The 23,104-nt window shown below is 38.1% G+C and overlaps 1 protein-coding gene and 1 long non-coding RNA gene across 2 annotated transcripts; one reads left to right on the top strand and one right to left on the bottom strand.

The window, feature by feature from the left end:
- The first annotated feature begins 2,975 nt into the window (after positions 1–2,975).
- LOC146462784 (uncharacterized) lies at positions 2,976–22,604 on the top strand. The gene is made up of 3 exons (XR_014857052.1): positions 2,976–3,440; positions 18,314–18,433; positions 21,042–22,604. It is a non-coding gene; the product is annotated as an uncharacterized LOC146462784 (long non-coding RNA).
- LOC146462785 (uncharacterized) lies at positions 9,962–11,466 on the bottom strand. The gene is made up of 5 exons (XM_085085173.1): positions 11,091–11,466; positions 10,916–10,990; positions 10,751–10,822; positions 10,569–10,634; positions 9,962–10,375 (listed from the first exon to the last, which is right to left on the bottom strand). The coding sequence occupies exons 1-5, from the start codon at positions 11,247–11,249 to the stop codon at positions 9,962–9,964; spliced, it is 786 nt and encodes a 261-aa protein (XP_084941299.1). The 5' UTR covers positions 11,250–11,466.
- Positions 22,605–23,104: the final 500 nt, after the last annotated feature.

The raw sequence follows: 23,104 nt of genomic DNA, 5'->3' as shown, positions 1-23,104 counted from the left end.
ACATTTGTTTTGGAGCAAGGTGCACAGGCTTCTAAAAGACGATGAAAGATCAATTCATTCATTTCATTTATTTACAAATGATGAGACGAAAGCCACATACATTTTTGTAACAGTTGAATAAGTGTTTTAACTTTGGTGTAAGTCTTAAGCTGTAGTGAAATAATAGACTGAAGAAATGATGTCTTACATTTGGCACTTTTCACAGCAGCTTCTGAGTTCAAAATTGGCGTTTGTGGTGCCGACAAACATCTGATGTTACCATGACAACAATAAAGTGGGGACGTTGGGGACAAACATTTTCACTTCCCACTTTGTTTGATTTTTACAAAGAAATCTTCTTAAATTGCTGATGATGTTTGGAGCAAGGTGACAGGCTTCTAAAACATCTGAAAGATCAATTCATTCATCCTTCGCTTTAATAAGTTTCCTGCCATTGTTCAAGCCGTTTATAATAATAATAATAATAATAATAATAATAATAATGATAATAATAATAATAATAATAATAATAATAATAATTTTTTACTTTTAGAGCGCTATTTACAAACACAGATCAATAGCTCTTTACAATCAAAAATACTAATAACAACATCTCTAATTCTAATTACGGATATTAAAATGTCAACCAATACAAATATAATGGTTTACAATAATGGTAATGCTAATGCATTTATATACCGCATTTTCTATTCATATATATTCAAATGCGGTTTACATCAGCATATGTCCATTAGCGACCTCATCCTACCCACCCAACCCATGAAATCATGAAACAGCACAAAGACCAGACCAGCACACCGGGAACTCCATCCCCTACTCTTTGCGATTAGTGTCTGGGTTCATTAACGTCCCACAGGGTTATGAACATTGAAGTGCTGTGAGACGGGGCCTACGGTTTATCGTTCTTATCCAAGAAGACTAGAAATCTAACGATTTGCAGATTTCATTACAAAGGCAGCACTTTCTCCTCAGTTATTTAAAGATCCTGAGTGTTGGTCCGGCCGGGGTTTGAACCCACGACCAGTCCGATGCTCAATCAACTGAGCTAACCGGTCGGCGGTCAATACAATTCTGGTTGGTTACATAAAATTGAGCCACTACTGAAATGATTTCTTAAAAAGAAAAGTCTTATAGGAATTCTTAAAAGTTTCTTTAGATCTAATAGTTCGTAATTGTAATGGGAACTCTCGTTCCACAGATGCGGCTGCACGCTCACCCAAGGTTGCCAGCATCTTACCCCTACTAGGTGGCTCTAATAAAATGCCTGAGTTGGATCTAAGATTATACGAGGACTTGCATTTGATAACTAGAAGATTACTAATGTATGCAGGTGCGAGGCCATGAATGGCTTTGAAAGCTAATAATAGAATCTTAAAATGTATGCGCGCTAGTACTGGTAGCCAGTGTAATTCGTAGAGTAATTAATCTGGCGGCAGCATTTTGCACGCGTTGTAACTTAGCTATTTGCTCTTTGGGAAGGCCATACAGCCATTCTCTCGCATTTAAAGAAGTTTATTTAAATAAAAATTTTCATATGTAGTAAAATTTAATTTAATCCACCAATGCTTCAGGACAACAGTTCTGCCGAAAACACAAACTTCTATATCAGAGATATAACCAAATTGCGGAGTATCATGACCTAATTTCAAGGTGAGAATTTTTTTTAATGAATTACCAAAAGGGCAAACGAGGTTTTATTATCTTAATGATTATTATTTTTAAACAAGAACCACCTACTGCACACGTTCCCATTCAGTGCCGGTAGCCTTTGATCAAAGTGGCTTCCTGCCATTGTTCAAGCCGTTCTCTCGCCTTCAAAGGTGCTTATTAAAATAACAATTTTCATACGTCAGGAGGACAAAACGACCCAAATCGCCAAAAATGCCCATTTTGATCAGAAAATAGCTATTATACTATTCTGGAATCCATGTGATTAATTTTACAGTGAGCTGGGAGGAAAAAAGCTGTTCTTTCCTGCCAGCTCACCCTTTTAAGGGGCAGCCAGCCCGCCAGCCAGCTGACTCATGCCAGCCAGCCTGCCAGCCAGCCAACCAACTTGCCAGCCAACTAATTATCCCAGCCAGCTGGCTGACTTTCCTAGCCAACTGCCGGCTTTCTAGCAACAAGGCACCCGCTCTCCCAATTTCACTCCCAGACCCTGCATGCAACCTCGCCCCTAATCTCGTACCCAAGTCTCCCACGTTCAGTCATTTCGACATTCCCGAACCGACTGAGATCTGGGTACGAGTTTACCTCGCCCTCAGGTCTTCCTGGCGATGTGAGAAGATTCGTACGTGATCCCGATTACAAGTGCATCCCAAATATATCACTCTGAATTTCCACGTTGAGTAGCAAAAAAAATTAGAGAGCCAGCATAAAAAAGACAGTGATTACAGCCGACAGAAAAATAGACAATGTGTACAACATGGGCTCCTGGTACAAATAAAAAATTCATTTATATCTAGCTTGCTTGTATTCTGCGTTTTTTGTCTGTCTTGTTTTTCATTTCACACACAGAAAGTATTTTTTGTTACAACTGGCATATAGAATTAGATTGATAAAAATGTTAGTGCCACACATGTAAACACTGCCAACGTTCACACACAAGGTTTCCGGTCCAGAAAGACGCCCTGTACATGTTCAAGACGCTAAATGGTGAAATCGATACCCCTTGCCATAACATACCCCTTTAGGCCAAATAAGGGAGTGCCCCCCTCCTCTAGGATTTTCTCAAAACGCAATACCTCATAAAGAGACGTCACGTTTTATCGTGAGTTTGTGTTGTCTGTGATCTCGGGTGATTTCATGAGCTATAGGAAACATGCAGTTCGAGTAAATTAAGTTAATTCCTCTCAAATAAAGTCAAATTAAATTCACAGTGAAGTTATGTGTCTTTTCTCGTCGTTTCTTCTGCTACATTTCTTAAACAAACAGTTCTTTCGGTTTTTCACGAAAGTATACGATCGAAAACGGAGGTTTTCGAAAACGCTCTCCAAAGTGGAGGTTTTTGAAAACTTGTGTGGACGGACTGGACGGGCGAAAACGGAGGTTTTCGAAAAACGACTACGTCACTGTCATTGGCATGTCCCAGTTTCACTTGCGCGTAAAGAGCATAAACAATCGATCCAACATGGCGGGATATCTGGCATTGATGTTATTTGCCCTGATTTCAACCTTGATTGTTTGCTTGGAGCTAAATGCTGCCCTTATTAATTTATGTACATTAATTTTGCGAAAACGGCAGAATCTCCTGCGATCATTTCTTCGTCCAAAACCGTACACTCGACCACGATTTTGGACTAGACCGGGAATACAAGCGCTTGGTGGGACAAATTATCTCGTCACTGGAATCTTCATCCCTGAAGAATGGCGAGAGAACTTTCGGATGTCTCGGACCTCCCTTCTAAAACTAAGTGAGCTGCTTCGTCCCTTCATTCAAGGTGAGACGAGGAAAGACTACTTCAGTGTGAGTAATTCAACTTTATTTGTGATAAATATAATCTTTATTTAGTCGAAACCCATTTTTCTTCGGTGAGGGTAAAAGACGGAAAGAGTTTGCGGAATGGTATGTGGAATGGCGTGCGGAATGGCATAATTATGCGAAATACGATTTACGTGGGAAATAAATTAACTGAAGAGCGCGTCATGTTTTCGCGCCAATTTTATAAGAGCAGCAGCTTTTTTGATGCTGCGGACTCTTGCTAAATATTAACAACAATTCGAGGATTTGATCGTCTGATTGTTGATTTGGAAGAAGTGAGGGTAAAGAAACCGATGAAAACTGTTTATAGTTTTCGCATTCAAGGAACTATGAGGGTCTATGAGTAAATCCGTAGCAAATTAAATTTCATGTTCACCTTACGCCATGCGACTTCGGTTGACAAAAATAACGTGGCAGCGTGAAGTCTTCTCAGGACAAAGATTGATACTTTACCGAGGGCAAATAATAAACACTTTTTTCTTTTTTTTTAAACCCTCGGTAAAAGATCAATTCTCATACCCTGTATGCTCGATGATTCATTTATCATGAGCGGGAAAAAGAAAAACAATTTGACCAAAATGCATTTGTGATAAGAATAGTTTCACAACCTTTCAAACAACCAGTGTCGATAATTAGACACCATACTTGCCCTCTGCTTTTTTTGCTCTAGGGCTTTTTCGCTTTTAAATCTCATTTTAGGTTGGGACGTCTGGCACTGAAAGACCTTAATTAAAGACGGATATGTTTAGTTCGATAACGCGTAACTGAACTATAGCTACCTGAATCGCCGTATTAAATAGCTAGGTAGCTAGCTCAGCAGCTCAACAGTGACTTGCGTACTCGTCGCTCGACGAAAATGTAAGGTGAAAAAAGTAGAACATATTTTTCCCATGAGTTGTACAAATTGTAACCGTCAAAGAGTCTGATAAAATGACCGAGTTTAAATTTAAAATTTCTCACGTAATAGTTTTGGCCTTAGACTGATGTTATTTTTCCAGTCTGGTGTTGCTTTTTGTCTAGGCTACTCGCTGCCACGTTCTTTTTGTCAACTAGAAATTTAATTTATTCTTAGTTCCTTGAATGCGAAACTTCATCGATTTCTTCACTGTCACTACCTAACCAGCGATCAGACATGTTCTATCTCAGGCGTATATTTTCTAATCCTCGATCTGTTGTTTGGTTGTTTAATAAAAAATTAGCGCGAAAACAGGATGCGCTCTTCAGTTAATTTATTCCCCGCGCAAATAGTATTTCGCATAATTATGCCATTCCGCACACCATTCCACATGCCATTCCGCAAACTCTTTCCGCCTTTTACCCTCACCGATTTTTCTTGTAGCGCGCCTATGGTTAATGTTGTTAAACATTAAATTAAAAATTGAATTCGGTACATTTACCTAATACCATTTAACTTGTAGAGTAGCACCAGCAGTTACTGGCATATTTTGCATGGCTGTTGTATCCAGTTAAGTTTTGGGATTGGTGTAAATTATTTGAGTGCAGAAAACTAAGAACTAATTTTCCTTCCTGTCGTCCTTCCTGATTGAAAGTTTTGAAGTAAATTTACGAAATGCATATGATTGTGATACATGAAGCTACATCTGCTGATGTCACTTAACCCACACAACCCCCCAGCATTTAAATTTTTTGGAAAATTAGTGTTCAAATTCCCCCCTCTGCGAGCCAAACAGCTGCTCAAATGCCCCCGACCCGGGGGAAATAAGCCATTCTATTTTATATAGTTTTTAAGCAATATACAATATTATATGGAGATCAAAATATTTGCTCAGTTCTAGAGTTGAGGATGCCGCCAGTGTTTGCGAGTGGTATCTTAAGTTTCACATACACATGGATGAATTTAGGACACCAGGAATGCCTTCAGTTCCTTCAACCAAAGTTTAAATCAACAGCAAATGATTCGCATCCAATGTAATAAAAACTGAGAAAACACTGTGAACAAGCTTGAAATACGAGCACAACTTGTCAAACATCGTAGACTAAACCCAGATTATTTAAGTTTTTCATATAACTTGTATCTAATGTGCGGCGCGGCATGAAACCACAATCCTTCCCTTTAATATCAGAGAAAATTGACATGTCGACCTCCGTCATGAGTTATCATGCCTATGTGCATGCACCGAGACACTTCACATGACATTGAGGCTACGGTTCAAAATTCCCCGCCCCTTATGCATGGAGATCAAATTCCTAGCCCCCAGAGATGCAAAGATGTCAACTGCTTACCCTTACCTTACCTTATCTTAACTTACCTTACCTGCATGGGGTATGTCTGGGGGGGGGGGGGGGGTGTTGAAGCTTTAATTTAACCGGTACATTAATACATTAACCGCTTTATGGCTTGTGTGTTTTGATCAGTGGGTCGCATCCCGCTCTGCCTTGCTTATTGGTAAATGATTTTCTCCGTACAGTACTAAAAGTGGCCCCTAAAACCAGAGATATTTAGGTTACCCTATACCTTCAGAGGTGTCTCGCGTTTAAGCGATGACGCGCGTCCAGTTTAAACTGTAGATACCTAAGCCTCATATCAAATTAAAGCTTGTAGAGCTGGCTATCAAACTATACCAAGAATTTTGAAATAAATTGAATTGCCGAATTTTTCACAACCTCTAAATGTGAGCATCCGAATCCCCTTTTTAAAGCTACAAGTCAAAACGAATTTTGTTTTTAATTTGCTCCTCAGTTTCCGGACCCAAAGCACTAAAAAACGTGTCTGCGTTTTGCCATATTCAATCGCATTGAAAAGTTAAAGAGCATTTTCGAAATAGGATGAAAAAAGGTGGAGTGATCGTACAAAAATCGCTCTCGAAGAAAAGATATTGCGAAAGAAAAAATTCGGAGACACGTTTTTGTTGTTTATATGTTAAACTAGCTACTGTCCAAATTTGAAGGCAAATGAACAAATTCCTTTCGAGTTTTAGCGTTTTGAAGTGGCTCCTCCGAGTGAAAAAATTGATTCGAGAAAACAGCGCTAAAAATTCGGCAATTCATTTTATTTCAAAATTCTTGGTTTATTTTGATAGCCAGCACTACAGGCTTTAATTTGATATAATTGGGGTTCAGGTATCTACAGTTTAAACCAAACGCGCTACATCGCTTGGACGCGAGACACCTCTGAAGGTATAGGGTATCAGTAGTATACCTTCAGCAAAATTAACCTGGTTAGTGTCGAGGTAAGGTCGAGGTGTCGAGGTAAATCATTGATATGCATAAGTGTCGAGGTAATGACGTCATTTATTGTTATAACCAAGGGAAAAAATGCGTTCCTCCATACTAATAAGTGTCGAGGTTTACTAATGAGCGTCACTCTAGTACAAAGGAAACAATAGACATGCCCAGGCTTGCCCGCTCTATACCCACCGTGATTGGATCTTAAGATTTGTATGGCCGGTTTGAATAAAAGCGCGCTTTCTCTTGGTAGCGTCACTCTTGCAATCGCTTTGCTGGGAAAACTTTTTTTCGATTTTTAAAACGTTAGTACCGTTGAAAATGGCTTTTTTCACAAACGTTGTTGATCTTCAAGCTGCCTTGAGCGCTTGTTTAACTGTCCGCGACTGGGAGGTGTTGTTTGAAGCCCCGTTTGCTGGGAAAATTTATCTCCGAGATTTCAGGTTATTCGTGACGATTATCGATCATTACCGTCAAAAAACAAGACACACACACACACATATATACACAAAGTGGCGCTGAAAACTCTATATTTCAAGTTTGTTTGACTATTACAAGACCGTTTTCTCCTACCTATCTCGAGGAAATAAAAAACTATTAAAGTCACGCACCGTTAGTCAGTTAATTATGCGGATCCACGAGTCTTAAGTTGCATACAAATTAGTTCAGTTCTGCTGGAAAAACCCAAGGGAGTATCTTGACGCATTAGTATATAATCAATTTTATACAACTTAACAAGGATCAATTAAAACACGCGACTTATAATTGCTAGCAATAGAACCAGACAAGAGATACCGTTTAAAAAACTTTATTAAAAAACAATGAGGAAAAAGAGTCAAATACTCAGCGATTTGAAAGGAAAAGGAATGAAAATGAATCATTTGACTGACTATTACAAATCCGTTTTTTCCGTTTTATTTCGAGGAATAATAAATATTCCTTCCGTGTCTACACAATTTTCCTATGGCCTCTAAGCCAAGAGTTCGACTTTCTTTGTTTCTTGCGGTTTGCCTTGTTCTTTGAAGTCGGTCTTTTAGTTTTTGCTTTAAAAGAGGCCTCATTTCTCCGCTGTCTTGACAGTTCGTACACCGTTTCTTGTGTCTGTGCTGGATTGTGAAAGTGATTTTTTCCGGATTTATCCGCTTCACTTTCGTAAACGACGACTTTAACTTTAGGTTGCAGTTTCGCCTCTTGTAAATACTGTCTTCGCTGTATGTGCCCTAACTGATGAACATCCGCGAGATGGTTAGCTAATCTGACAAGGTATTTAGCCCCGCACGATGGAATCGGACAGTTTCTGCAAACTCTCTTGTAAACCATGTTGACAGTTTGGTGACTGAACACAAATGACATCTTTTTCGCAAATAGTCAGGTTATATAGAGTGTCAGAAGGGCCAAACACAGACCAGAAAGGCCATAACCAGGCCAAACACAGGCCTGAAAGGCCATAACCAGGCCTGAAAGGCCAAAACAACGCCAAAAGGGACAAAAGGAGACAAACGGGCCATTTGTAGTTATATGTTTTTATTATTATTATTATTATTATTATTATTATTATTATTATTATTATTATTAGTAGTAGTAGTAGTAGTAGTAGTAGTAGTAGTAGTAGTAGTAGTAGTATTTTTCTCAGACACACGCGTGGGTGTCGCGCGTTGCTAGTCACGCAACAGCTCTCAACTTTGGAATCATCATCTTTATTTAAAAGTGTCATCACAAATAACAGTGTTTAATTAAAAAGTTTTGATCTTGCTTTAGTAATTTGTATTTCAAATTTCAGATTTTTTTAAAATTTTTGTACAAGTTTACCGATTATTGTTATTATTTTCAAGTCATCAATCAACACACTTAAAGTTTGCTTGTTTACAGTTTTATTGAAATGCAACAATACAAAGATCCAGGAAATAAAAAAAAAAAAAAAAAATCCATAACAGTCATAGTAGGTTTAGTCTTGATCTTGTGGAATGGGCTACTTTTCGTACAATCGATTGAGTAAGAATTTCCGCTTATCGATAGCAAGTTCCGTCGATTCCAACCAATCAAATCCTTCTGTGTCTTTAAGCTCTTTTTGAGTTTCCATCACTTTTTTGAAGGTGGGATCTTTTTTCATTGCACGCATCCATTGTAGATTCTCTAAGAGCACTTTTCTCAGCTCTTTTCTGTAAACAGGAACGAGAGCGTTTACGGCTTTACTACGAGCCACATCTTCTGAATCGCCGTTTTCTTGGTATTGATTGATCAAAGCGTTAAGCTGGGTCTTGTGGCGGTTCTCGGCTTCATCAAGAATGCGTGACCACGGCTCTAAGTTTTCTGTTTCTTCTTCTTGGGAAGACTCCGTTCCTTGACTAGAAGCTTCGCTTTCTTGGGAGAAATCGCTTTCTTCACTGTCTTCATCATTTCCAGCACCTTGTTGCAGGTATAAGGTATAGTTTGTGCTCGTCATCTTTGGTTTGAACCGCACGCCTTCTGACAGGAAACTAAACTTCAGAAAGTAACGCGTCTGTTTTATAGAAAATTGATGAAGGCGGGGTTACTAAGCGTTCTCCTTCATGAATAAAAGAAGACCAGAAAGGCCATAACCAGGCCAAACACAGGCCTGAAAGGCCATAACCAGGCCTGAAAGGTCAAAACCACGCCAAACGGGACAAAAGGAGACAAACGGGCCATTTTTAGTCATGTGTCTTTATTTTTCTCAGACACACGCGTGGGTGTCGCGCGTCGCTAAGTTTTAATTGCCTTACAAGCTCTCTGTGATAATTCCCTTGTTCCGTTCATGGTTTTGAAACAGGTCGCTAATAGTTTCCGATATTCTATTTCAATATCACCATTCTACACTTTTTCGAGGGTGTTTGGGGTTCCAACAGTAAACTTGCTAGCCATGTTGTTAAGGAACTGACGGTCTGAGAATCGAAGTGGACGAAGATTTCGCATAAAACAGCTTGCGTGTAGCCGGTTCGGGTATTGTTATAAACACTGACTCTGGGACTACCCAATCAGAGTAGGTGTTGGGTGTGACTTATTGTTTGTCAAACAAAAGACACATGAGATAGTTCACATGCAAATTTTTGAGCTCGAGTCAAAGATTTGTTAAACATAATTAGTGACTAACGCGGTGTAAAGATGAATAAAACTTTATTTCACTCAAATCTTTCAAAGGATCTCAAGACAGCTCTATTTTTACACAGACGGTAATGCAATATTTTTAATTAGAACAAACAGGAAGATCTTGGTTCCTTATATTGTTAAGCATAGCAATACATTTTGATCTGCGTAAATCTCGTGCAAAAGCTCTAGTTAAGAATAAGAAGATAACTGTTTATCTCTTTCTATCTCTTCATGTTCTTCGGGGCTGATGACATAACCTTCAAAAGGTACGTGTTTGCCTTCAATATGTCTTTCATATAAAACCTTCAACACTCGGAAACTTTCGGGATGATGACCGTCATCACTTGCGTACTTGAAATACGCCTGACGCAGTAAATTGTCTTTCTCTAAACAAAGTGTAGGATCTGGGTCGTCTCGAGAGTCTTCTTTCATTTTTTGGACATAAAACTTGTAAGATTCCCATACTTCGTCCATCCATTTTCTGTATCTAAGACCGTGAAATATTTTAGGACTTCCTAGACTGTTGAATCCATTGTCACACATTAAAAATCCTTCGTTCTCGCGTTCCATGTCCTCGATATCTCGCAGTTCAGTGTCCGTAAACTGTAAAGCAAAATATAATTTAATTACAACCCAGTTTCTTCACACATCGCTTTTATTTCATTGTGTCTGTAAACGAAGTTAACAAGGGCTTCATGCAAATGTAAGTCAAAGTAACCCGCATAATTAAAATTGCTTAACAGTGCGTAAAACAGTCTGTTATCGTGCTAGAAAAAAGTTTGAAAAAAAAACTTACCGAATCGAGGAAGTCAAATTCATTTTCCACGCTGTCAATTTCAGGCAGTGCCTCGTTGTTTGATGCCTGCATTGAAAGATAAAGTTGTGTTTAAAAGAGAGAACTAAAACACTTGTTGGACATTCAAAACTTCATCCAACGGTTTATAAATCAATTACATAAAACGCTTTAACAATACTTACAAGTGCTTCGCGCTGAGAATATTCGGCCAACATTTCGTCAAATGCGCTGATAGTTTCCTCATTGGATTCGGTCTACGGCGAGTAAGAGAAAGTTATAAAGATTAGTAAGGCAGGGTCAGTGAAAAGTATTAACACAAAACACATACTAATACTCATTGAACTTACCGTATCAGCTGCTACGCGATTTTGAAAGCAACTTGACGCATGAATCGACTCCTCTGACTCGTGGTTCTCACCAAGCTATTAAAATGAAATGAAACATCAAAGATTAGAGAAGAAACAGTATTGTAATGGATTGAATCAATGAAGGCAATAACGACCAATGCAATATAAAACTTACTTCGATATCTCGGAGTGTCAATTCTGTCAATCGCGCAAACGCCAACGGAACAAAATTCTCTGGGATTTGGACGGTTTCAGTCAACATCTCCCAGTCGCGGACAGTTAAACAAGCGCTCAAGGCAGCTTGAAGATCAACAACGTTTGTGAAAAAAGCCATTTTCAACGGTACTAACGTTTTAAAAATCGAAAAAAAGTTTTCCCAGCAAAGCGATTGCAAGAGTGACGCTACCAAGAGAAAGCGCGCTTTTATTCAAACCGGCCATACAAATCTTAAGATCCAATCACGGTGGGTATAGAGCGGGCAAGCCTGGGCATGTCTATTGTTTCCTTTGTACTAGAGTGACGCTCATTAGTAAACCTCGACACTTATTAGTATGGAGGAACGCATTTTTTCCCTAGGTTATAACAATAAATGACGTCATTACCTCGACACTTATGCATATCAATGATTTACCTCGACACCTCGACCTTACCTCGACCTTACCTCGACACTAACCAGGTTAATTTTGCTGAAGGTATACTACTGGTATCCTTAATACATACATCTCAGATGTTTTAAAAATATTAGATCATTAAATGATCTGTAAATCTTACAGTAAATTTGTAAATTTTACATTATGTCGTTTTATGATTAGTTACCTTGAGAAATTCTGCTGTATACTGAATGACATAGAGACCACAGTCAAAACTATTTGGCTGTTGGGGGACCTGAAAAACAAGTTCTTTAAGTTACTGATTAATCATTACCAATAGTGGGCCAGAAGTCAAGAGATCTACAAATACCACACACAGTGGAATACAATGTAATGCAATTCAAACTAAATATTGACCTACAGTAAGAGGATTTTCATGGACACTGCAATAATTGCACAAATTATATCAATAACAATATCACAATGAAATAAAATTCAGATAATAAATAATATTGAAGAAAATCAAGAATCCAATTTGATTGATATAAATATAATTGTATCAACATTTAACATTTTTTCCTCAGTGGCAAGCATTAGCTGTCATCTACAACTGAACATACCCAGAAAACATGAAATCATTGCAGAATAATGTTATGTCTTACCAATGGATGTACAACTCTGAAATTAAAGATGATCGAGGCTTTAAGTAATTCCCCTTGCTCACATTCCCATGCTTGTAAAATGAAACTAAAGGGATAGGATGAACATATCACCCTGTTAAGTCATTCATCAACCTTTCATGTTATTAGTATAAGAAAACAGAGGGCTATCAGTTATGTGGTGCCACTACTGCTCATTTCCAAATTTGAACCAAATATTTACACTTGCATAATAAATAAAATTTTTCTCACTTGATGATTTTTCAGTGATAATGGCAGAACAATGTTTTGTCCTTACTTATTATTCAAGAAATTTGAGCAAACTGATGGTGAAAAAGGAAGCAAAAATCAGCTGTCAATAGATAATTGTACCACTGGCAGAAGTCAAACCATAAATGACTATAATATATGCAGTCAGTTTTTCATCCTTCAAATACAGTGTATAATGAATTACATTACACCCTACTTTCCTTTAACTATCATAACATTCATGAAGTACGTACGTGTACTATCAGTTTTGTACCAATCTAAACATTAAATCAATAAATTTTATCAGGTCAACTAAATATCAATAATGGTATAATTGGCATTTATTGTCCAAAATGCAGAGTTCCCATTTCCAGTGAAATTAATAAACTGTGTTGATAGCAAAACTATAGTATACATGTTTTTTTCTTTTTTTTTAAAGCATGATTTATATTGTTACAGGTCATGGTCATTTGACAACTTCTTGTCTACCTTCTAATTAGAGAAACAGTTTTTTCTCTCTTTGAAGTTATTTTCAGTGGCTGTCTTCTATCAGTTCTGTTCACTGAATCCACTCTGGGATGAGGTTAAGTTTATTGATGAATACCCACATTGGTACGCCCTTAGGGTTAAAGAGGCTATTCACATAAGACTTCACCCTGACAACATCAACAGGGACAACAGAATTGAAATTTCAGAAGCCTGGATGCCCACGATCAAACAACACAGCAGCTGATCGGTACCAAGGCGGACCGCCGAGGGAACAATTTCTAGTTTGAATGACAAGGATTGAAAACCTCCAATCAACAACAGCCTAAGAGAGGATCAAAACGCACCAATCAACACAAACCAAGGTGCTTCTTAAACTGTTATGCAATCAGTCAACACCATCACCTGATGAAGAACAGCATGAGTGGTTTATTACATTTTCAAGACTGGCCACTAGTTCCCACCAAAGGTGCATGCAGAGCCGCTGATCTGGCATCCGTTAGGTTTCAGAGTGAAATGATTAAGGTAAACCAGAAAGCCAAGGGAGATATGAAGAAGGTAGCATAGTGCACAGAACAGAGCATAACATCTGCTGTCTCAGTGAATGATGCAACATGTCATATTGACAAAACTAACTCGGTCATCAAGGGTGCTAAAGAATGTTGAAGTATCACTACTGAAGAAACGGTCTTAATTTTCCTGTGACAGATTCCTGAGGTGAACATCGCAGCCACCAAGTTTGAATCACTAAAGGAGTAGACTAAGTGGAGAGAGCTAGCTAGCTGTAAACACCATATTTCTACAAGCAGAAGTGTGGAAGCCTAACACCACAAAAGTACTGCACTTGGCAACCTGAAATAGCCTAAAAGAGGAGAACTTTATAACGCTCCTCCCAGTGAGGAAAAGTCATGTTAAACTCATCACCTGACAAGCAGATCAAATGGAGGTATTCATAGCCCACCCAAACCACCCCCCCCCCCCCCCCCCACTCTCCAAGCCCTTTACATTAAGCTCCACATGGATAATAAGTTCACCATTCTGGACTAAAGCAACACTGACGGGTTCTTACAGAATCTCAGTAGTGACCCTGGTGAAAATCTTTTGAGGATCTTTAAAGATCCTCAAAGATCTTCATGAAGATCTTTGAGGATCCTTATGAAGATCTTTAAGGATCCTTAAACAATCTTGCAAAGATCTTTAAGGATCCTCAAAAATCCTTGCCAAGATCCTTAAGGATCCTCAACTTTCTTGCCAAGATCCTTGAAGATCTTGGCCAAGATCTTTGAGGATCCTCAAAGATCCTTAAGGATCCTTGCAGATCTTGCCAAGATCTTGTCAAGATCTTTAAGGATCCTTTGCAGATCTTGCCAGGATCTTTGAGGATCTGCAAAGATCCTTTGCAGAACTTGCCAAGATCTTTGAGGATCTTCAATTATGTCGCCAAAGATCTTAAAAGGATTTTCAAGGATCCTTTGCAGACCTTTTCAAGATCTTTGAGGATCTTCAATAACCTTGCCAAAGATCTTCAAGGATCCTACAGGATCCTTTGCAGCTCTTGCCAAGATCTTTGAAGATCTTCAATAATCTTGCAAAAGATCTTCAAGGATCTTGAATGAACCTTTTCAAGATCTTGTACTACTTTGAACTTTCCAAAATCACAAAAACATTTGTGACTGAAATTTCCGGTGAGTCTCAGAATAAGCTGTTGAGAATGTACATGTAGTATGTAGATGAAAAAGAACATCAGCATGTCATAAAAGGGATAATTTTATTGAACAATCCCTAACTTATTTTAGTTAAGATTCAGGAATTTATTTGTATATAAATGTAGGTCTACAATGCTAAATCAATACAAAATAACTTGTGTAAATAAAATCAGAAATAGAAACATAACTTTTAATATGTATTGTGAAAGAATAATATTCAGCAGATGGATATTTTACCTTAACCATGATGGCAGGACAAAATTTTGACTACAACATGAAGCCTGGGTGATGACGATCCTAATGTTAATGTACAAGAAACTGTAATAATTTTTATTCTAAAATTTGGTTTGACAATTGCCAGTGAAAACGTTTGTACAAGAAAACATAATAACAGAAAAACAATAACTTATAGCAAGCTCTGATTATGTACAAAAGTTCTAATGACAAGGCTACACAGTGCAACAAATTTCAACAGATGTTGGTCACAACATTAGTGCAAGTCAAACTCCCTCTCTAAATTATCAGCCTTTAACAAAACTTAAAAGTTACTGCCTTGTCTGCACAACTTTAACACATTTATAGTGGCTCAGAAAAATTGTAGTTTTTCCCTCGTGATGACCCACAAAATGTGGAATAACTATATTCTAGATAATGAATAATGTAACAAAACAGTGCAATCACAACATCAGCAAATGTTGTGCTACTATAAAAATTTGATAGGCATAATAATTGTGCAAGCACAGTGCTAAAAGACAAAAAAGTACCAATTTGCTTGTAATTAACACGACCAAAACAATTTGACCCTCTAATTTTCTATTAAACTATCAAACATCAAGTAATGAATTCAAGGCTCAAAGTTACAATTTTTTTTATTTTTTCATTGTTCCTGAGTACTTAGTATATATAGTAGTAGTAGTCACAATTCATAACCATACTAAATCAGTTAAAAATAGGCTCCCCTGCTTACAAGTGACTTAGCTTATTGAGCAGGATTTGGTGACTTCACACACTCTGAAGCTGCAGTCTTGGGTATCGGCCTTGACAACAACATTGAGTTGAAGATCTACAGCAAAAAGAGAAAAAATCATGCACTTTAGTCAGTTCTTCTGTGTGATTACAGTGTTCACATTCGTTTTTAACTGATGGTGCTATTTTATTGTACATGTGGGCATTATAATACTCCACCAAATGACCTTCAACTTCAATCAAATCACAGGCAAATTAAAGTAATGTTATACTCGATCGAATAAGTCACCACACAAATAAAGCTTGCAATTGATTCTCAGTACAACTACAATCATCTGATTGTTCATTTCAACTAGCGCTACAACTACAAACTTACCCCATAAAAACGTTTGTAAATGTTTTATTTTAAAAATAAATAGGAAATGGCTACCTCGACAACCGAGATCAGATGAATTTGTAGCTAAATTCACAGAAGCACATGCATTCATTTGGTTGAATTGTGCATCACATTTTCAAGCCAGTCTTTTATCAAAATCATTGATATTAAAGCCTACCTGTTTCTAAAAAGTAGTTGTCCACGATTTGTTGCTTAAAGCCATCATTTTCTAGCTTAAAAGAAGAAAAAACCGAGGAAATGTGCCTTGTTTTCTTGAGTCCTGCGAAAATCCAAAAGAAACGGTCTTTCTGCGAGCCTGTAGTGTATAGCTGCTGACCAAATTTGGCTTTGCTCGTGCCCAGTCTTCGAAGTCTGATGGAAATCCAAGATGGCTGCCGCTCTTGGCCCGGTGGTTTCCTTGTTTCCTTTATAAAAGAAGTATTGTGCAAGAAAGCGACAGGGTAATCATTTGATGAAGACTGTGAGCAAACTTTTAGCTATTGGAAATCACTCTTTATTTATAAGAATGAATTACTGAGTCTGAGTATCACTAAGACACTATCATGCTGCATGACAAGCACTGATCAGACAATCAGCTGAGTAAACTTATTTATTTGTCTATTGAATTATATCCTTTGGTGGGAAGCCATATAAAGCAGGAATCTTGGTGCAACATATCACAAATTTAAATTGCCAAAACGAAATTCCATATTCCATGTACCCGTTTCTCTGAGACATCCAAGCAATAGTTCCAAGCAAAAAACCAACAGTATTGATGACATTGCATTATTGCAACTTTCAGAGTTTTAGTCAACAGTCTGTACTTTCCAACACCTTTAAGGTATAATTATTTACTCTGGAAGCTCAAACTCAGTAGAAACAGAAATTTTGATTCTTAATTTTAAAAGTGACAAATGTATTTGTTACTAAAGCGGGCAGATCTGTGTGACTTTCTTTCGAACAAACTATTTTAACTCTATATCTTCATCAAGAAACCACAAACGCTCAAATTTACTGCCTCCACCTGCCCTTTCATCCCACAAGCTTAGGAGCAATAACCGTTTTATAATTCCGGTGTGCAAGACCAATCGTTAAAAGAACTCTTTTATTATTAGTCATTAGTAGTAGTGTGTAGTTTTTTAAATAATGTCCTTTTTCCTCTCGCAGAGTTCTATGCATTCCCCTTTTTTTATATGTTACCTGTAATTATTAAATTTTTTCTATATTTTGTATATATATTTATGTTTATTTATATATTTATGGTTATTTATGTCTTTGCAAGATCCTTACTATCAAGGATCCTTTTAAGATCCGTCAAAGATAATTCAGCTTAATTTAAAAATCCTTTAGGAGCCCTAAGGATCCTGACAAAGATCTTTGCAAGATCTTCGAAGGATCCTTATTAAATTGTTGAAGATTTTGGCAAAGATCTCTTGCAAGATCTTTGAAAGGATCTTTTAAAGATTCCTCAAAGATCCTCATTAAATCCTTGAGGATCCTGGCAAAGATCTTTGCAGGATCTTCAAAAGGATCTTTCTAAGATTCTTTAAAGATCCTCATTAAATCCTTGAGGATCCTGGCAAAGATCTTTGCAAGATCTTTAAAAGGATCTTTCTAAGATTCTTTAAAGATCCTCATTAAATCCTTGAGGATCCTGGCAAAGATCTTTGCAAGATCTTTAAAAGGATCTTTGTAAGATTCTTCAAAGATCCTCATTAAATCCTTGAGGATCCTGAAGGATCCTTGCAAAGATCTTTGCAAGATCTTTAAAAGGATCTTTGTAAGATTCTTCAAAGATCCTCATCAAATCTTTGAGGATCTTGAAGGATCCTTGCAAAGATCTTTGCAGGAATCTTTGCAAGGATCTTACAAAGATCCTTGCAAGATCCTTACCAATTCCTTGAGGATCTTTGCAGATAGTATAACAAGATCTTGCATATGCAGGATCTTTGAAGATCTTTGGAGGATCTTCAAAGATCCTATAAGGATCCTTTGAGGATCTTTATCTTTAAAGATCTTTGGCAGGTCTTTGAAGATCTTTAAAGATCCTTGAAGATCCTGTGAGGTTTTTCACCAGGGGAACACACATCCATCCATTTCACCTACATTGAGACCAAGAATGACAACCAGTCCATCTTTCTTGACACGTAAGTCTCAAAAGGAGCAGAAGGTCACCTCACCACTAGCATCCATAGGCAGCTCATACACACTAGTCAGTACTCAATTAGTAAAGCAAGATATTGTAAACTGTCTGTATGACTTGGTGAAGCATCTCACGACCACACCAGTAGTTATATGTATCTTAAAAGATAAGAAACATTAATTTTGTCATGTGTTTCTAATGATTACCACTCCTCTTTGTGCAGAGGATCATCAGGAGAAAAATAATAGACCTTTTAGAGTCTGTAGAAGTGTCTAAAGGCACCTTTTATACCACCATGTCCAGGCTGTTTCTGAACCTCTTTGTTGCTGCCAAGAACAACAAGGTATTTGCACAGTCTTCAGATCCAACACAACACTTAGGTCACACACCATACACCCAAAAGTCAAAGAAAGTGTTGATACTGTGTATCAAAATGGCATGGACAAAAGGATTTTCTGAACTTGTGGAAAAGCCTACATCTTGGTAACAAGAACTCTATGTAAAAGAGAAGAGGGTGGTGGTGACCACAATGCAAACTATTATGGTTGAGGGGGGAATCGAAGGGGCTGCTTATGTTACGTTATTGCTTTTGTTTGTCTAATACCTAATTAGTATGTCCAGACAAGTCATCTGTGCAACATCTAGTTGTCAAAGTCATTATTTTCTGTTTTCCAGAAATGGAGAACAAATATCATTGTGTAGCATATTTACTATACATGTAAATGAAAATGGCATAATTTAAATGAAAGGGATCCAACTTGTCCGAAGTGAATCTGAGACGACTGTGTCTTATTATGATACAGAAATCACAGCTGTGCCCTTTCTTCCTCTCCTGGTGGGCCCCACCATGCTCATCCCTTTTTCCCTTATTGTTCATGCAGTGCCTGGTGTGCAAGTTGAGCAAACACTACCAAAGGTTGCATCTAAATCAGAAAGAAAAACTGGAAAAGCATAGTTGAGTGCATCATGTCAACATCATACATAGGCCAGATGAGCACACCCTGTCATGGGGGAGACCAGTGAAGCACCCATTTAAAAAGGTTTAAGGGGGCCACAACAGACAGTAATTACAATCCATTTCCCATCATAAGTGAACCAGATGCAACACAGTCTGTCATGGGGAGACCAGTTAAGCACCCATTTAAAAGGGGGCCACAACCCACTAATCACAAGCTATTGCCCATCATAAGTGGACCAGATGCAACACAGTCTGTCATGTGGGAGACCAGTTAAGCACCCATTTAATAGGGGGCCACAACAGACAGTAATCACAATCTATTGCCCATCAGACGTGGACCAGATGCAACACAGTCTGTCATGGGGGAGACCAGTTAAGCACCCACTTTATAGGGGGCCACAACAGACAGTAATCACAATCTATTGCCCATCATAAGTGGACCAGATGCAACACAGTCTGTCATGGGGGAGACCAGTTAAGCACCCACTTTATAGGGGGCCACAACAGACAGTAATCACAATCTATTGCCCATCATAAGTGGACCAGATGCAACACAGTCTGTCATGGGGAGACCAGTTAAACACCCATTTTATATGGGGCCACAACAGACAGTAATCACAATCTATTGCCCATCATAAGTAGACCAGACGCAACACAGTCTGTCATGTGGGAGACCAGTTAAGCACCCATTTTAGAGGGGGGCCACAACAGACAGTAATCACAATCTATTGCCCATCATAAGTGGACCAGATGCAACACAGTCTGTCATGGGGAAGACCAGTTAAGCACCCATTTAATAGGGGCCACAACAGACAATAATCACAATCTATTGCCCATCATAAGTGGACCAGATGCAACACAGTCTGTCATGGGGAAGACCAGTTAAGCACCCATTTAATAGGGGCCACAACAGACAGTAATCACAATCTATTGCCCATCATAAGTGGACCAGATGCAACACAGTCTGTCATGGGGAAGACCAGTTAAGCACCCATTTTAGAGGGGGGCCACAACAGACAGTAATCACAATCTATTGCCCATCATAAGTGGACCAGATGCAACACAGTCTGTCATGGGGAGACCAGTTAAGCACCCATTTAATAGGGGCCACAACAGACAATAATCACAATCTATTGCCCATCATAAGTGGACCAGATGCAAAACAGTCTGTCATGGGGGAGACCAGTTAAGCACCCATATTATAGGGGGCCACAACAGACAGTAATCACAATCTATTGCCCATCATAAGTGGACCAGATGCAACACAGTCTGTCATGGGGGAGACCAGTTAAGCACCCATTTTATAGGGGGCCACAACAGACAGTTATCACAATCTATTGCCCATCAGACGTAGACAAGATGCAACACAGTCTGTCATGGGGGAGACCAGTTAAGCACCCATTTTAAAGGGGGGTCACAACAGGCAGTAATCACAATCTATTGCCCATCAGACGTGGACCAGATGCAACACAGTCTGTCATGGGGAGACCAGTTAAGCACCCATTTAATAGGGGCCACAACAGACAATAATCACAATCTATTGCCCATCATAAGTGGACCAAATGCAACACAGTCTGTCATGGGGGAGACCAGTTAAGCACCCATTTAATAGGGGCCACAACAGACAGTAATCACAATCTATTGCCCATCAGGCGTGGAACAGATGCAACACAGTCTGTCATGGGGAAGACCAGTTAAGCACCCATTTTATATGGGGCCACAACAGACAGTAATCACAATCTATTGCCCATCATAAGTGGAACTGTATTTGCCAAAGGGAAATTAATTACTATCACAGCTTTTGATGCATTGCTTACCTCCTTTCATAACTTCTGCACTTTCAGTGTCATTTTTGTCGCCAGTTTTTGAAATTAAAAAAAGTTAGAAGTATGATATAGTAACCAAATCTGACTTATTCTAATTATTGTTCCTTATTTTATTTATTTGTTTATTTATTTTAAATAATTTATTTCATCTGTTTTACCTTGCCTAGAACACACACAGGCTGGGAGACCACTACAGCATGAGCCAGCTACAGTGGACACCTTAAACTTATAAAAATAATCAAAACAATATAAAGCCATGCAAAAAAGAAAAGAAAAAAGGCTAAATGCATAGACTAGAAACAGCATGAAGGCTGACGTTAAAGTCCTCTGGTGGTATTGCATCTAGGAGAAGTTGTCCTCCTTTAATAGATAGGTAGTAAGGTTGTAACTCATATTTTATCAGAGCACCCCCTAGATACATCCAAATTCTTATCAGTAGTTGATGGTCTTGTCTTTTGTATTCTTTGGGTGGCCAGATAAACAATGACATTTTTGTTAATAAGAAAAAGGAGAATGCTTACTGAATTTGGGCATATGCATGTAACGTGAGGAGTAAAGAGCGAAACTCCATTTAACACTGAATGGACTTTTCATATTAAGATAGTCAATATATAAAAGCTGTGGGAAAGATTTTTACTCACTAATTCTTGTTGATTTTCTGGTCATCCTCTTTAAGGCAAAGGGAACACCTGTGAAGTAACAAACATAATTATTTCTCAGAAAACAGTCAATACATAATTTATTTCCATTTATTTTACAGAGCTGAGCTGCGAGTCCTTCAATAAGGACTTAAGTGAATTTAATTCCTATTTGCTCAAATAGATGCCACTCTACAGCACTAAGAACCTTCACAAACCTGACCGAATCCGAGCATACAAGCCTTGTAGAGAGAGAATGCTTGTAATATCGTAAATGTAAATGAAAAAAAAGTAGAGGATTTGTATGGAAAAAAGTTGCTGAATGCAAGGCTTGCCACCCAGTAGTTTTTTTTTTTTTCATACAATCCTCTATTTTTTTTTTTTTATATTCAAAATAAAATATATATATAAAATGTCACAATTACTTATCAAGGGGCTCAACGTTGGCACTCGTACTCGTTCCTTAAGTTGTAGCCCATCATTTTAACGATAGTTAGGTCACGTGATCGAATCATGCAAAGGGCCAATTGTACGAGTTTTGCAGAGCTAACAATTGCTGAGTTGAACAATGTTTTTGTGAAGAAATGTATTTGCTGATGCATTTTCCTCTCCCAAGCCTAATTTAATCAACAGGGCCCAGTTTTTCAAAGCCCGATTAAGCTAATCCTGGATTAACGTGAGCTTTGATGCGAGTTCAATTAAAATCAATAAAGATTCTCCCAAAAGATTTTTGCCCTCAGTTTTGCCTTAGACTTTCCTTAACCTTCAGCGTGAAATTTGCCTTTAAACCATTTTTAAGCGAGCGAGATGAAACCTCGATTAACTTTTAATCGTGGAATAGCGTTAATCGCTTTCGAATAACCGGGCCCAAAGCTCTACAATCAGTTTTACAAATGTTACTTCCCCCCATTTTTGTAACTACACAGAGGTAGTGGCCAACACGAAAGCCTTGCTCCTTTGGCCACTACCCACTTTTTCCCTAGAAGGTTAAATCACTTAAATATAATGCTCTGAATGTTTATTTTCTTACCATAAAAATATATTGTATTTCAGTCGAATAAGTGTGAATAAAATTGAATTGAATTGTTGTCATATTCTCTGAGTTCCTCCTTTCATAAATGTCTAAAACTTGGACGAAGTTTTAGGGAGTTCTCCTTGCAAAAATTCAAAGATAAGAATTCATAAACTTTAGTTTTCATTTATATGGTGGTGTAGAATTATTTACTAGCCATAACACAAAGAGAAAAAACATACAGCTGTACTTATAATTATTTAATTATCGAGCAGAAATCTTGCGAGAACGTTTCGAATACAGCGCCGTTATGCCTTCTTTTGCGCGTTTTGCAAAGCCAACCAATGTTTAGCAGCATAATTTTGTGTGTGCAGAAATGTTTGGTGTCGGATTCTCTGAGTTTCCATTCAGAAATTTGTACGAATTTTTAGAGTTCTCGGAAAAATTCGAAGATGAAAGGTCAAACTTTAAAAAGTCACAACTTATACGATGATGTGGAACTGTGTTCCCCTTCGATAACACAGAAAGAAAAAACATTTATCGAGCAGAAATCTTGCAAGAACGTTCGACTACGGCGCCC

This window comes from Pavona decussata, unplaced genomic scaffold (assembly GCF_977016875.1).
Source record: "Pavona decussata unplaced genomic scaffold, jaPavDecu1.1 SCAFFOLD_184, whole genome shotgun sequence".
Classification (NCBI taxonomy): Eukaryota; Metazoa; Cnidaria; class Anthozoa; order Scleractinia; family Agariciidae; genus Pavona; species Pavona decussata.
This window is presented reverse-complemented; position numbering and strand designations above follow the sequence as displayed.